The sequence below is a fragment of the Ranitomeya variabilis genome, chromosome 1 (genome assembly GCF_051348905.1).
Source record: "Ranitomeya variabilis isolate aRanVar5 chromosome 1, aRanVar5.hap1, whole genome shotgun sequence".
Classification (NCBI taxonomy): domain Eukaryota; kingdom Metazoa; phylum Chordata; class Amphibia; order Anura; family Dendrobatidae; genus Ranitomeya; species Ranitomeya variabilis.
In genome coordinates this window covers 956,855,543-956,872,268 of record NC_135232.1, presented here as the reverse complement: position 1 = coordinate 956,872,268, position 16,726 = coordinate 956,855,543, and the positions used below count along the sequence as shown (strand labels likewise).

The window sequence follows — 16,726 nt, the reverse complement described above, 5'->3', positions numbered from 1 at the left end:
TATCCAGCACAGACCGCACAGTGGTATATCCAGCACAGACCGCACAGTGGTATATCCAGCACAGACCGCACAGTGGTATATACAGCACAGCCCGCACAGTGTTATATACAGCAGAGCCCGCACAGTGGTATATAGAGCACAGCCCGCACAGTGTTATATACAGCAGAGCCCGCACAGTGGTATATACAGCAGAGCCCGCACAGTGGTATATACAGCAGAGCCCGCACAGTGGTATATACAGCAGAGCCCGCACAGGGATATATACAGCAGAGCCCGCACAGGGATATATACAGCACAGCCCCCACAGGGGTATATACAGCAGAGCCCGCACAGGGATATATACAGCACAGCCCGCACAGGGGTATATAGAGCACAGCCCACATCTCATCTCATCCCCCCCCCCCCCCCCCCGATAATGGCCCCACAGTCCGGTTAAAAAGAAAAAAAAAAAAAAACTCTCCTCACCTTTCCTTTTGCCCGCGCTGCTCCTGGCGGCTGCAGTCTGCCCAGGACACTGCAGGTGCGCGATGATATGACGTCATCGCGCACTCGCAGTGTACTGTCAGAGGCAGAGCGGGGAATGTTGGGAGAGGAAGCGTCAGGTGACGCTCTCTCCTCCCATCATTGCATTGACCTATACCGGTGTCATAGACGCCGGTATAGTTAAATGCGGCGGCGGCACTGGGGGGGTTCCGGGGGAGGAACAGTGCAGCGGCCCACTACTGGCATCGGCTCTTCTGGCATTTGCCAGAAGTGCCCGATGGCCAGCCTGGCCCTGCTCAGACCTGCCGGCCCGGGGCCCCTGACCTGCGGGGCCCGGTCGCAATGGCGACCGCTGCGACCGCGGTAGTTACGCCCCTGTCTGGGGTATTGCCACATTCTGTAGAAGTTGTGGTACAAATTATGGTGCAATTTTTACCCACTTCTTGTGTGAAAATGTAAAATCTCAGTTTAAAACAAAATTTTGGTGGTAAAAATGTAGTTATTATTTCTTCACTGTCCAATGAACATTTAACTTTTTTCCACATTGCAAAAATTCCTGTGAAACACCTGAAAGGTTAATAAACTTCTTGAATGTGGCTCTGAGCACCTTAAGGGGTGCAGTTTTTAGAATGGTGTCACTTTTGTGTATTTTCTGTCATATAGACCCCTCAAAGTGACTTCAAATGTTATGTGCTACCTAAAAAAACAAAAAAAATGGTTTTGTAAATTTTGTTGGAAGAATGAAAAATCTCTGTTCAACGTTTAGCCCTTCTAACGTCCTAGCAAACAAAAGTCTTGTTCCAAAATTGTGCTGATGTAAAGTAAACTTGTGGGAAATGTTATTTATTAACTATTTTGTGTGACATATCTGTGATTTAAGGGCATAAAAATTCAAAGTTTGAAAATTGGAAAATTTTCAAAATGTTTGCCAAATTTTCATTGCTTTTCACAAATAAACACAAGTCATATAGAAGAATTTTTACCACTGTCATGAAGTACCATATGTCATGAAAAAACTTCCTAAGAATCACGGATCTGTTGAAGCGATCCAGAGTTATAACCACAGAAAGTGACAGTGGTCAGAATTGTAAAAATTGGCCCGGCCATTCACCACCTTCAGGGGTAAAACTGTCTACAACCTCATTTGAAAATTGTTGTGAATTTGGATTCTGGGCTCCCCCGGTGGCTACTGGTGGAATTGAACTGGTGTTGTCATCTTCTCTGTTCACCTGTTCCCATCAAGATGTGGGAGTCGCTATATAACCTTGCTGCTCTGTTAGTTGCTTGCCGGTCAACAATGTTATCAGAAGCCTCTCTGTGCTTGTTCCTGCTCCTAGACAACTACTAGATAAGTTGGACTCTTGTCCATGTTTGTTTTTGCATTTTTGTTCCAGTTCACAGCTGAAGTTTCGTTACTGTGTCTGGAAAGCTCTTGTGAACAGGAATTGCCACTCTGGTGTTATGAGTTAATGCCAGAGTTTTAAAGTAATTTCTGGATGGTGTTTTGATAGGGTTTTCAGCTGACCATGAAAGTGTCCTTTCTGTCTTCTGCTATGTAGTAAGTGGACCTCAAATTTGCTAAACCTATTTTCATACTACGTTTGTTATTTCATCTTCATTCACCGCCAATACATGTGGGGGGCCTCTGTCTCCTTTCGGGGTATTTCTCTAGAGGTGAGCTAGGACTAATATTTTCCTCTGCTAGCATTATTTAGTCCTCCGGCTGGTGCTGGGCATCTAGAATCAACGTAGGCATGCTACCCGGCCACTGCTAGTTGTGCATTAGGTTTAGTTCATGGTCAGCTCAGTTCCCATCTTCCAAGAGCTAGTTCCTATATATACTTATGCTATGTTCTCTTGCCATTGAGAACATGACAGTTTGACCGGCCCACTAAAGGGTTAAAATCCTTGGCTGAGAAAGGAGAGAAATAAGAAGTCTGCTGAGAATTTTTTTTTTTTTTTTTCCTTCTAATCTTTGAATGGCTCTGTGTCCACCTGTTTGTAATGGATCTTCAGAGTGTAACTGCAGGTTTGAATAATCTCGCCACGAAGGTACAAAATTTGCAAGACTTTGTTTGTCATGCACCTGTATCTGAGCCGAGAATTCCTTTGCCGGAATTTTTCTCGGGGAATAGATCTGGGTTTCAGAATTTTCGAAATAATTGCAAATTATTTTTGTCCCTGAAATTTCGCTCTGCCGGAGACCCTGCACAGCAGGTCAGGATTGTGATTTCCTTGCTCCGGGGCGACCCTCAAGACTGGGCTTTTTCATTGACACCAGGGGATCTTGCGTTGCTCAATGTGGATGCGTTTTTTCTGGCCTTGGGGTTGCTTTATGACGAACCTCATTTGGAGCTTCAGGCAGAAAAAACTTTGATGTCCCTATCTCAGGGGCAAGATGAAGCGGAAATTTACTGTCAAAGATTCCGTAAATGGTCTGTGCTTACTCAGTGGAATGAGTGCGCCCTGGCGGCGACTTTCAGAGAGGGTCTCTCTGATGCCATTAAGGATGTTATGGTGGGGTTCCCTGTGCCTGCGGGTCTGAATGAGTCCATGACAATGGCTATTCAGATCGATAGGCGTTTGCGGGAGCGCAAACCAGTGCACCATCTGGCGGTGTCCACTGAGAAGTCGCCAGAGAGTATGCAGTGTGATAGAATTCTGTCCCGAAGCGAGCGGCAGAATTTTAGACGGAAAAATGGGTTGTGTTTCTATTGTGGTGATTCTACTCATGTTATATCAGCATGCTCTAAGCGCACTAAAAAGCTTGATAAATCTGTTTCCATTTGCACCTTACCGTCTAAGTTTATTCTACCTGTGACCCTGATTTGCTCTTTGTCATCTATTACCACGGACGCCTATGTCGACTCTGGCGCCGCTTTGAGTCTTATGGATTGGTCCTTTGCCAAACGCTGTGGGTATGATTTAGAGCCTTTGGAGACTCTTATTCCTCTGAAGGGGATTGACTCCACCCCATTGGCTAATAATAAACCACAATACTGGACACAAGTAACTATGCGTATTAATCCGGATCACCAGGAGATTATTCGCTTTCTGGTGCTGCATAATCTACATGATGATTTGGTGCTAGGATTGCCTTGGCTGCAATCTCACAACCCAGTCCTCGACTGGAAAGCTATGTCTGTGTTGAGCTGGGGATGTAAGGGGGCTCATGGGGATGTACCTGTGGTTTCTATTTCATCATCTATTCCCTCTGAAATTCCTGAGTTCCTGTCTGACTATCGTGACGTCTTTGAAGAATCCAAGCTTGTTTCATTACCTCCGCACCGAGAGTGCGATTGTGCCATAGATTTAATCCCGGGTAGTAAATACCCAAAGGGTCGTTTATTTAATCTGTCTGTGCCTGAACATGCTGCTATGCGAGAATATATAAAGGAGTCTTTGGAAAAGGGACATATTCGTCCATCGTCATCTCCCTTAGGAGCCGGTTTTTTCTTTGTGTCAAAAAAAGACGGCTCTTTGAGACCATGTATCGATTATCGGCTTTTGAATAAAATCACTGTAAAATATCAATACCCATTGCCGTTGCTGACTGATTTGTTTGCTCGCATAAAGGGGGCCAAGTGGTTCTCTAAGATTGACCTTCGTGGGGCGTATAATTTGGTGCGAATCAGGCAGGGGGATGAGTGGAAAACCGCATTTAATACGCCCGAGGGCCACTTTGAGTATTTAGTGATGCCTTTTGGTCTTTCAAATGCTCCGTCAGTTTTCCAGTCCTTTATGCATGATATTTTTCGCGATTATTTGGATAAATTTATGATTGTGTATCTAGATGATATTCTGATTTTTTCGGATGACTGGGACTCTCATGTCCAGCAAGTCAGGAGGGTTTTCCAGGTTTTGCGGTCTAATTCTTTGTGTGTGAAGGGTTCTAAGTGTGTTTTGGGGGTACAGAGGATTTCCTTTTTGGGATATATTTTTTCTCCCTCTTCCATTGAAATGGATCCTGTCAAGGTTCAAGCTATTTGTGATTGGACGCAGCCCTCTTCTCTTAAGAGTCTTCAGAAATTTTTGGGCTTTGCTAACTTTTATCGTCGATTTATTGCTGGTTTTTCGGATATTGCTAAGCCATTGACCGATTTGACTAAGAAGGGTGCTGATGTTGCTGATTGGTCCCCTGACGCTGTGGAGGCCTTTCGGGAGCTTAAGCGCCGTTTTTCCTCTGCCCCTGTGTTGCGTCAGCCTGATGTTGCTCTACCTTTTCAGGTTGAGGTCGACGCTTCTGAGATCGGAGCTGGGGCAGTGTTGTCGCAGAAAAGTTCTGACTGCTCCGTGATGAGGCCTTGTGCCTTCTTTTCCCGTAAATTTTCGCCCGCTGAGCGGAATTATGATGTTGGGAATCGGGAGCTTTTGGCCATGAAGTGGGCTTTTGAGGAGTGGCGCCATTGGCTTGAGGGGGCCAGACATCAGGTGGTGGTATTGACTGACCACAAAAACTTGATTTATCTTGAGACCGCCAGGCGCCTGAATCCTAGACAGGCGCGCTGGTCATTATTTTTCTCTCGGTTTAATTTTGTGGTGTCATACCTACCGGGTTCTAAGAATGTTAAGGCGGATGCCCTTTCTAGGAGTTTTGAGCCTGACTCGCCTGGTAACTCTGAGCCCACAGGTATCCTTAAGGATGGAGTGGTATTGTCAGCCGTTTCTCCAGACCTGCGGCGGGCCTTGCAGGAGTTTCAGGCGGATAGACCGGATCGTTGCCCACCTGATAAACTGTTTGTTCCTGATGATTGGACCAGTAGAGTCATCTCTGAGGTTCATTCTTCTGCGTTGGCAGGTCATCCTGGCATTTTTGGTACCAGGGATTTGGTGGCAAGGTCCTTCTGGTGGCCTTCCCTGTCACGAGATGTGCGAGGCTTTGTGCAGTCTTGTGACGTTTGTGCTCGGGCCAAGCCTTGTTGCTCTCAGGCTAGTGGATTATTGTTGCCCTTGCCTATTCCTAAGAGGCCTTGGACGCACATCTCGATGGATTTTATTTCAGATCTGCCTGTTTCTCAGAAGATGTCTGTCATCTGGGTGGTGTGTGACCGTTTCTCTAAGATGGTCCATTTTGTTCCTCTGCCCAAGTTGCCTTCTTCTTCCGAGTTGGTTCCTCTGTTTTTTCAAAATGTTGTTCGTTTGCATGGTATTCCTGAGAATATCATTTCTGACAGAGGGACCCAATTCGTGTCTAGATTTTGGCGGGCATTCTGTGCTAGGATGGGCATAGATTTATCTTTTTCGTCCGCTTTCCATCCTCAGACGAATGGCCAGACCGAGCGGACTAATCAGACCCTGGAGACATATCTGAGGTGTTTTGTGTCTGCTGACCAGGATGATTGGGTTGCTTTTTTGCCATTGGCAGAGTTCGCTCTCAATAATCGGGCCAGCTCTGCCACTTTGGTGTCCCCGTTTTTCTGTAATTCGGGGTTTCATCCTCGATTTTCCTCTGGTCAGGTGGAAACTTCGGATTGTCCTGGAGTGGATGCTGTGGTGGAGAGATTGCATCAGATCTGGGGGCAGGTGGTGGACAATTTGAGGTTGTCCCAGGAGAAGACTCAGCTTTTTGCCAACCGCCACCGTCGTGTTGGTCCTCGGCTTTGTGTTGGGGATTTGGTGTGGTTGTCTTCTCGGTTTGTCCCTATGAGGGTCTCTTCTCCTAAGTTTAAGCCTCGGTTCATCGGCCCGTATAAGATATTGGAGATTCTTAACCCTGTTTCCTTCCGTTTGGACCTCCCTGCATCCTTTTCTATTCATAACGTTTTTCATCGGTCATTATTGCGCAGGTATGAGGTACCGGTTGTGCCTTCCGTTGAGCCTCCTGCTCCGGTGTTGGTTGAGGGTGAGTTGGAGTACGTTGTGGAGAAAATCTTAGACTCTCGTGTTTCCAGACGGAGACTCCAGTATCTGGTCAAGTGGAAGGGATACGGCCAGGAGGATAATTCTTGGGTGAATGCATCTGATGTTCATGCCTCTGATCTGGTTCGTGCCTTCCATAGGGCCCATCCTGATCGCCCTGGTGGTTCTGGTGAGGGTTCGGTGCCCCCTCCTTGAGGGGGGGGTACTGTTGTGAATTTGGATTCTGGGCTCCCCCGGTGGCTACTGGTGGAATTGAACTGGTGTTGTCATCTTCTCTGTTCACCTGTTCCCATCAAGATGTGGGAGTCGCTATATAACCTTGCTGCTCTGTTAGTTGCTTGCCGGTCAACAATGTTATCAGAAGCCTCTCTGTGCTTGTTCCTGCTCCTAGACAACTACTAGATAAGTTGGACTCTTGTCCATGTTTGTTTTTGCATTTTTGTTCCAGTTCACAGCTGAAGTTAAGTTACTGTGTCTGGAAAGCTCTTGTGAACAGGAATTGCCACTCTGGTGTTATGAGTTAATGCCAGAGTTTTAAAGTAATTTCTGGATGGTGTTTTGATAGGGTTTTCAGCTGACCATGAAAGTGTCCTTTCTGTCTTCTGCTATGTAGTAAGTGGACCTCAAATTTGCTAAACCTATTTTCATACTACGTTTGTTATTTCATCTTAATTCACCGCCAATACATGTGGGGGGCCTCTGTCTCCTTTCGGGGTATTTCTCTAGAGGTGAGCTAGGACTAATATTTTCCTCTGCTAGCATTATTTAGTCCTCCGGCTGGTGCTGGGCATCTAGAATCAACGTAGGCATGCTACCCGGCCACTGCTAGTTGTGCATTAGGTTTAGTTCATGGTCAGCTCAGTTCCCATCTTCCAAGAGCTAGTTCCTATATATACTTATGCTATGTTCTCTTGCCATTGAGAACATGACAGAAAATATTAACTCTTTTAGAAATTGGTGACCGCATTAACAAAAGGCTGTAAAAGGGATAATAGTGAAAAACAGCTAGAGCGTGAGTTTTCAACCAAGTCACATGTCTGTATAAATAGAGCATTTAAGGCTAGGTTCACATTGCGTTAGTGGGTGATCGCTAACGGACAGCGTTGCACGGCGAAAATGTCGCAATTAACGCCGTGCAACGGGTCCGTTAGCGCACCCATTGACAGCAATGTTGTTTCAGCCTGAAGCGCATTGCTAGCGCGTGCCTTTTTCGGCTCGCGCTAGCGATGTGCCGTTCTTTTGTGGCGCGCCTCGGATGCTGCTTGCAGCGTCCACGGCGCGCCCGAGGTCCGTTCCCCGCTCTCCCAGATCGGGGATCTGCGAGAGCGGGGACGTTAGCGTGACCCCTAAACGCGGCCCCTACAAATACATTGCGTTAGCGCAATCCGCTAGCGCTAAACGGATTGCCCTAACGCAATGTGAACCTAGCCTTAGAGAAACAGTCTCTCAGAAGCAGTGATGGTCACACTCGCTATTCTGTGAACTACGTTTAAAAATTGTGAAACAATTTCAGTAAAATGTTCCTCAACATAAAATTGCACCATCTACAGTACATAATAGTGACATAAGATTCCAAGATTCTGGGGAAATCTGTATTCACAAGTGACAAGGCTGGCAGTCAATATTGGATGCTCATGATAAATCGGCCCTGCATTAAAAATGTGGATCATCTTGTCATGCAAACCTTTGCATGGGCTCAGGATTACTTCCTGAAATCATTATCTGCGAACAGTTTGCCATGCAATCTACAAATGCAAGTTACAACTCTACCATGCAAAGAAGAAGCCACATATCAAAATAGTCCTGACATGCTGCTGGCTTCTTTGGGCCATATATTCTTTAAACTTGACTGAGGCGAAATGGAAAAATGTTCCGTGTTCAGATGAATAAAAATGTTGAAATTCTTTAAGGGTACCACAGCCGACGTGTCCAGCAGGAGGAGGATCGTCCAGCCTGGTACAGTGCACAGTTCATCAGCCTGCCTCTCTAATGGTATGGGGTCACATTACTGGCTATGACAGCAAAAGAGCTGTACGTGAGGCTGGCAGAGAAAGAGAACTGGAGCGTCAAAGGCTCTGGTAGTGTTTTCACAAGTCCCAAGCACTTCAACTTCATGTTCTTATTGATTCAAATGCAGATTCCTGGGTGACAGAGGAACAGACTGGCTAGGTAAAGGTATGGATGGACTCGACTATACCAGAGCTACTTGTGCGTAGAAACAGTTTGCGAGGTGAAATCATGCTGACAGATTCCCTTTAATGTTCACACGGAAATGTTCCTTTCTTAGAGCTCATACAAATGAGATGGAAGTTCCAGTCCCCCTCAGTGTGAGATAAAAGATTTCTAGTACTGTCTTGTTAGAAGAAAATAAGCACTTGAAGGCCTTACTTGGCAGATGCCAGCGGAGAGACCTGCTTATGGATTATACTGCAGTGTCAAACTCTGTTGGGTAATTTTAGACAAATGTGTCATGTGTGACATGGAAAAGATGGCAGGCTGTACATTAGTGATTTCCCCAGTGCTCCAAGCAGGTAGTAATGTGCTGGGAAGTGCTCTGTCAGGGCTGTATCCTGCGATAGCATTGGGAAAATCTGTTTGGAGAGAAATGACTTTAGTCAGAGAAGAATCCATTTGCAATGTGTGCCTCCTAACATCTTTCAGACAATGCATTGTATTAAAGAGGCATTTTTTGATTAATGTTTTATAAACACTTTTCGGCATGACAGCTTAAAGTTCCTCTAAATGCGCGCCTCCATAAAGTCAAATGCCATCTCATAGTGTCTCGTCAGAGTCTTTCAACCATAGTGACTTAGAGTCCCTACCTTTAGAGCATTAAAATTAGTCTGCTTCATTTCTACTGCTCCAGCGATAGCCAGATGAAGAGACCTGTAGCCTCGCATTTGCTGAAATGTGTTACCGGGAGAGGTTTTTATTCACGGATATTTGTGCTCTACTTTTCTGTCATCCAGAGAGTGTTGTGAGAGGCTATAGTTTCACGCATCATTCATTTCACCCGCGCTAGTTCATAGCGTTGTAGAAATCAAACCTTTTTTTTTTCCATCATCCTTTTTCCTCCAAAACTGCAGGGCAACTGTGAATTAGACAAGCACCTTTTACCAGAAATCTACCCACACACTTATAACCACTTGTCATTAACTTGCTACACTAAGAAATATATTTGTATGAACCACAAACAGCATAACTACCAATCTACCTGTATGTCCTACAAGGTCACAGAACTTCTGTCCCACCAAAGATTAATGGTAAAGTATATATTCCATCTGAACTTCTATTTTTTTTATTACCATTGAATATTTTGGTGCTTATTCATCGAACACTTTAAAACAGAATTCTTGCCATAAAAATGTTTCAAACGTTACAAGTTTTTCACAAATCATACTAGAAACTTGAGCAGAACATAGCACTGAGGAGTGGGGCCGAGCGCAACTAACAAATTAATCAAACAAATGTATTGCCTGCTGTAAGTGGAGTACATGTCTTGCTCTGGTGCACGGCCTCTAAAATATGCTCCAAATTCATAAAGAGGCGCATGCTTATGGAATGTGGCACATCTTACTCTAGCGGACCTTTCATCTTGATAAATTTGCCCCTTTGTTTCTATTGTGAGAAATATGAAGTACTTGAGATATTGCATAATAGTAGAGTAGATGATATTGTTCTACATGATCTGCTTATACATACCTGACTGATCTCTGACCTGATGTGATGTATGTTGTGGGAGATAAATAGTAAGTGTTCATTTTCAGATAAGTAATAGAATTGTCTTTGTCTCCAGGTATTCCAATGCTGAAGATTGTGTTTGCGGGATATGAGCATCTCTCATTAATATCTGTTCCCTTGCTGATTTATCACCCGGCTCAGATTCTACTTGGGAGCGTGTTAGTGCCAACAATAAAATCCTGGATGCTTTCCAGACAAAAGGTAATGTGCACGGCTTATTGCTAATGGCACGGTCAGAGCGTTCTGGTACTGAAGTAGTGCAAGTGATTGTTGACGGTGTTTAGGGCTATGAACGCATCAGCACTGATTGCTCTTTAAATGCAAAATCAGGCAACATTCTAGGTAGTGTGCATTACAGACTTGGCAAACCTATGGGAATAAAGCCGGGCTTGTGTATGAAGCATGTGAAGGCAGCAGGCATATGAACACATGGATCTGAAGTCCCAACTACACCAGCACAGTCAGCAGGGGGGTTGAAGATGCACTGACCCTGGAGAACCATTGAAGACCAACGCATCCAGGACACAGACCTGACATCCAGCATGATATAACGTCGGAAGTCTGAATCTAGGAGAAGGTCGTGCAGTCTAAAATGTACTGAAACTTTTCTTTACAGAAGCAACCACGAACATAAGTAACAATTGTATTATTTGTCTAGTGTCTATAGTCTTTAACCTCTTCACCCCTCGGCATTTTTAGTTTTGGTTTTTCCTCCCCTTCTTTATTTTATATCATTTTGGCTACGTAAGACATTTTGATCACTTTTTGTTGCAAATTTTTAGTGAGGTATGTTGACTAAAAAAAGGAAAAAAAATGCAATTCTGCCATTTCAATTTTTTTTTTCAATACAAAGTTTATCATACGAGATAAGTAAGTTAGATAAGCTGGACTTTTACAGACATCGCGATACCAAATATGCTTATTTAATTCGTTTTATGTCTTCATTATTAAAGGGGGAAAAAAGGTGTGATTCAAGTTAACCACTTGTCTGTTCGCTTGCTCTCTATACCGCAATTTGCAGGACTAATATGGGGGAAGTGATGCCTCGCTGACCCAGTCCCTCTCCATTTAGCATATACTGAGCAGCAGAATAAAAGTGTATATTTAAAACAGTTAATCATTAGTAAAGTCATATAAAAGAGATGATCAAAAAGCAAAAATTGGCATTCATACCGCTATAGTAGCAATTGGGAACGGTCAGGGAACTGGTTCCATTAAAATCAATATTCTTCTTCCTCAAAATTGTTCTCTTTCCATTTAAAATCATAGCGCTAATTTACATGACTAAGCTGTTTATGGGTTTTATGCTCATCTGTCAGAAAAATGGATTAGCTATTGTTCAGCCAGGGTTAAGAAGAAAAACCTTTCAGTCATTATTTGTTGACTACTTTAGCCTTTAAAGGGGTTGTCTGGTACTTTTAGATCAACAGCTTTTCCTTAAGGAAGAGGCAGATGGCCGTAGAACCCTGTGTGGAGCGCAATGCAATGCTCGGACTGGCCGTTGGCTCTCCTAATCCACGCGTGACCGCTGTATAGAAATACATGGTGTCATGCTCGGGTCAGGAGAGCCAATGGCCAGTCCGAACATTGCGTTGTGATCCTCATCTGAGTTCTATGGTTGTCTGACTCTTCCCTTAGAATAGGTCATCACCACCAGATTGGTGGGAGTGCAACACCCGGCACCCCGCCAATTAGACGTTTCCAGTGAGCGGCTGGATGTGCTCAGTTACAGAACGGAAAAGCACAGCTCTCAACTGAATAGTGGCCACATTGGGGTAGATAGGCAGATCCACGCCTATTCATTTCAACAACTGAGCACATGCAGCCAGGTCCAAGAACAGTTGATCGACAGGGGTTTCGGACGTCTGTTGGCGCACCCCCATTGATCTAATATTGATTCTCTTTCCTAAGGATGGGCCATACATATAAAAGTTCTAGACTACCCCTTTTAATGACCCAACCAGAAGTCCAAAGACCCTTTTCTGCTCCATTCTGAACATATTACTCCTACTTAGCAGTATTAATTAATATGAGTCTATTTACTTGAGACAATTTGAAAGGTAAAACTTCAGGGGGGGGGGGGGGGGTTGGGGGGCGGGGGTGTTACTTTTTCAACAGTTAAAATTTTCTTCTTTTTTTTTTTCTCTTTCTATATTATATCTAGTTACTGAAGACTAAAAATCATCTTACCTGGTGTTAAACAGCAACAATCAGCTGTGCTGGGTAGTCATGTTCCAGCTATTCATCGTGAAAGTGCAACGATTTTTTTTTTTTTTTTAACTTTCGTCCTTTATTCAGGGAGGTTAGAAACACTAAAATATACGTAAAGTGTGAATACATAAATTCACTATTGCTATAGACATATAAAATGTAGGTAATATTCAGGAAAAAACAATATATATTGATACATTTTAAGTGGAAATGTGCTTTAACAATTAACTGAGTCTCATTGAGCCACAAGAACAAGGTTCTTTTCTGTCTTACTTTATCAGTGACGTGCACTTGAGCTAACATGGTGTCTGACTTCATAAGAGAACTCTTTGAGAAGTCTTTTGATGCTTTCAAAGTCAGTGGAAAAAGTAAAGTGTCTGTTTAAATACTTCCTCTTCTCTCATACAAAAGAGTGTTTTGAAATCTATTTTTTTTCCCAGCAATTAAGTCAATCACAAACAATTCCTCACTGTCATATTGTAATATTGTTTTGCCCCCTGTGGCTTCTTGAAAACAACGATGACACCTATGCCGACTGTTAATGTGGGACTGACGTTAAATATTTACAGCCTTTGGATTCTGTATTTCTACTTCTGGAGTGTGACTGAAATCTCAAAGTAGAGAAAGTCTTTGTGCAAGTAAATCTTAAGAAGTGAATGTTTACTAATGCCAGACTTTATCAAGAAAGTACCATTTTTATTTGACATCGCAAAGGGCTGTGTTACGTCTTCATTGTAAAAGTGCTTCTTTTATTCCTAGATTTCTGAGCTGACTTCAGTACATCAATCAGTCACATAAAAAGACTGTCTTCCATCTGTTTTCTTACGCTCCCTTCTTTGTGGAGGGACAATAGGTTACACAAAATAATACATATACATAGAAAAAATATGTACAAATTTTGTCACTAAACAAATTTTAAAATGTTGTAGTGAAATGTTTTAGAAATGTACAGTACAGACCAAAAGTTTGGACACACCTCATTTAAAGATTTTTCTGTATTTTCACGAGTATGGAATTTGTAAATTCACACTGAAGGCATCAAAACCATGAATTAACACATGTGGAATTATATACTTAACAAAAAAGTGTGAAACAACTGAAAATATGTCTTATATTCTAGGTTCTTCAAAGTAGCCACCTTTTGCTTTGATGACTGCTTTGCACACTCTTGGCATTCTCTTGATGAGCTTCAAGAGGTAGTCACCGGAAATGGTTTTCACTTCACAAGTGTGCCCTGTCAGGTTTAATAAGTGGGATTTCTTTCCTTATAAACGGGGTTGGGACCATCAGTTGTGTTGAGCAGGAGTCTGGTGGATACACAGCTGATAGTCCTACTGAATAGACTGTTAGAATTTGTATGATGGCAAGAAAACAGCTCAGTAAAGAAAAACGAGTGGCCATCATTACTTTAAGAAATGAAGGTCAGTCAGTCGGAAAAATTGGGAAAACTTTGAAAGTGTCCCCAAGTGCAGTTGCAAAAACCATCAAGCGCTACAAAGAAACTGGCTCACATGAGGACCGCCCCAGGCAAAGAAGACCAAGAGTCACCTCTGCTTCTGAGGAGAAGTTTATCCGAGTCACCAGCCGCAGAAATCGCAGGTAAACAGCAGCTCAGATTAGAGACCAGGTCAATGCCACACAGAGTTCTAGCAGCAGACACATCTCTACAACAACTGTTAAGAGGAGACTTTGTGCAGCTGGCCTTCATGGTAAAATAGCTGCTAGGAAACCACTGCTAAGGACAGGCAACAAGCAGAAGAGACTTGTTTGGGCTAAAGAACACAAGGAATGGACATTAGACCAGTGGAAATCTGTGCTTTGGTCTGATGAGTCAAAATTTGAGGTCTTTGGTTCCAACCACCGTGTCTTTGTGTGACGCAGAAAAGGTGAACAGATGGACTCTACATGCCTGGTTCCTACCGTGAAGCATGGAGGAGGTCTGATGGTGTGGAGGTGCTTTGCTGGTGACACTGTTGGGGATTTATTCAAAATTGAAGGCATACTGAACCAGCATGGCTACCACAGCATCTTGCAGCGGCATGCTATTCCATCCGGTTTGCATTTAGTTGGACCATCATTTATTTTTCAACAGGACAATGACCCCAAACACACCTCCAGGCTGTGTAAGGGCTATTTGACCAAGAAGGAGAGTGATGGGGTGCTACGCCAGATGACCTGGCCTCCACAGTCACCAGACCTGAACCCAATCGAGATGGTTTGAGGTGAGCTGGACCGCAGAGTGAAGGCAAAAGGGCCAACAAGTGCTAAGCATCTCTGGGAACTTCTTCAAGATTGTTGGAAGACCATTTTCGGTGGCTACCTCTTGAAGCTCATCAAGAGAATGCCAAGAGTGTGCAAAGCAGTCATCAAAGCAAAAGGTGGCTACTTTGAAGAACCTAGAATATAAGACATATTTTCAGTTGTTTCACACTTTTTTGTTAAGTATATAATTCCACATGTGTTAATTCATAGTTTTGATGCCTTCAGTGTGAATTTACAATTTTCATAGTCATGAAAATACAGAAAAATCTTTAAATGAGAAGGTGTGTCCAAACATTTACTCTGTACTGTAGATGAGGGTCCTTTTTACATTTTGTCAAATATGCCCTGATTGTATGACATGGGAATACACAGCTAATGCTGAAAAGGACTGTCCATTGAGTTCAGCCTATAATACTAATGTAATCATCCAGAGGAAGGCAAAAACCACATGAGGCAGATGTTAACCACCCCATATTAGGGGAAATATTACTTCTGGTCTTCAGATATTCTATACTCCATATATACTATGTATCCAGGCCTGTACTAAAGTGAAAAATGCTTCTGAAAAGGAATGTATAATTTGTGAAAAGCTATGCCAAGGGCAATAGAAGAAACATGTTTAACTAATTATGTGTTGGGTTGTCAGTGGATATTTATTTTCCCACCTTTTTATAACCATGACTGATATGTTTTGCTTTTATTTTACAGGCCCTGAAGCTAACGAGGCAGCCTAAGGTCCCATTGTAACACAGAAGTAAGAAGTGTAAATATGTACAATATTGTACCTACAAACATCGTGCAAAAGACTTGTGTTTGGGAACATTTGCTTTAATGCATATTTTATTTTTTTAAATAAAGACCTGACTAAGTGCCTTATGGATGCATTTGGTGATTATATAGTATACGAAGAAGAAGCCATGTTGATGTCCCGTCTCATCTTTGTATTTTTTTTTATTTGAGAAATAAATATCTCAAGAGGTAGATGTGTCAAATCCTTTCAAAATACAGTAAAACCATAATTATAGTAAGATTATTATAATAATTATAATCTTCATAGTCATTTTTTTACCCTTAAAGGGAATGTCCGGCATTACATCCAATGGAAGCATACTCTCCTCTTGTCACCACAGTCAGCCCCTTTTAGTGTTCCTGAATGTTTAAAGGGGTTGAATGGCGCTGCTTTCTTCTGCATTGCGGAATGTCGTCGGGTTTTTTGCACTTGTCCTATTTCTTAGAAGTCTTTTAAAACCCCTTAATGAGGATCTGTTAACGGTCTCCAGATTAAACTGCAAACCTTACTAAACTGATTTCCCAGACTGATGACTCTGGTGTTAGAATGGCTACATGAGTGAGAGGTCCTGAGGCCAAGTGTATTCAGTCTTCACCCTACCTGCTTGACTGACAGTTGCAGCTTATACAGAGCAGTGTGAGATTTCGGCATGTAGAAGGGACACTGAGGAGATGTCGGTCAGGCTAGACGGCTGGAGATTGAATTTGAGAAAGCTTTTTACAGCCATTCTGACATGATTTTCAAACTAAGTAGGCCTCATCATGTCTAAGAGATCTGTTTATTAATATTTTTGTTTTGTTTTGTGAATTTTGGTGACAGATCTGCTTTAATGTAGAATTTCTCAAAATAATAATGCTATTCCTCTGTTCCTTCCTCCTGAAATGGCATGAATACATTTACAATTACAGGCTTCCAGTATACTTGTCAGACAGAAAGATGTGTCCCTACACAAGCACTGCCCAATCAGTGTTAAGTGTCCATTTCTGTAAGGATGTCCCCCATTGATAAGGAGAATAACACCCGATGGTCAGTTTATTATTTATACATTTCTCGGAGGAGTAAGGCCTCTTTCACCCTTCCGTCTTTGAGCTCCCATCGAAATCCGTCGATTTTTGAAAAAACAGGATCCAGCTAATTTTTCTGCTGGATCCTATTTTTTCTCATAGACTTGTATTAGCGACGGATTGTGACGGATGGCCATCTGTTTCATCCGTCGTGCACTGGATCTGTCGGAAAATTGCTGTCCGTCGGGCGGGGACAATGCACAGAGGAACGTTCTTTCTGTACGTCGGAAAATCGCTCAGTGACAGATCTTGCGCTGCCCGTCGTTGGCTATAATGGAAACCTATGGATGCAGGATCCATCGCTGAATGTCAAAAG

At 43.1% G+C, this 16,726-nt stretch overlaps 1 protein-coding gene across 2 annotated transcripts in view; it reads left to right on the top strand.

Annotated features, from left to right (window-relative positions):
- The window catches only part of SLC10A7 (solute carrier family 10 member 7), a 346,730-nt gene extending 331,193 nt beyond the window's left edge, over positions 1 to 15,537 (top strand). For both annotated transcript variants that reach the window (XM_077279290.1, XM_077279289.1), the window contains 2 exons: positions 10,139 to 10,284; positions 15,265 to 15,537. In XM_077279290.1, the coding sequence (XP_077135405.1) occupies positions 10,139 to 10,284; positions 15,265 to 15,303 (185 nt within the window). In that variant the 3' untranslated portion in view covers positions 15,304 to 15,537. The remainder of the gene's footprint in view (positions 1 to 10,138; positions 10,285 to 15,264) is intronic.
- Positions 15,538 to 16,726: the final 1,189 nt, after the last annotated feature.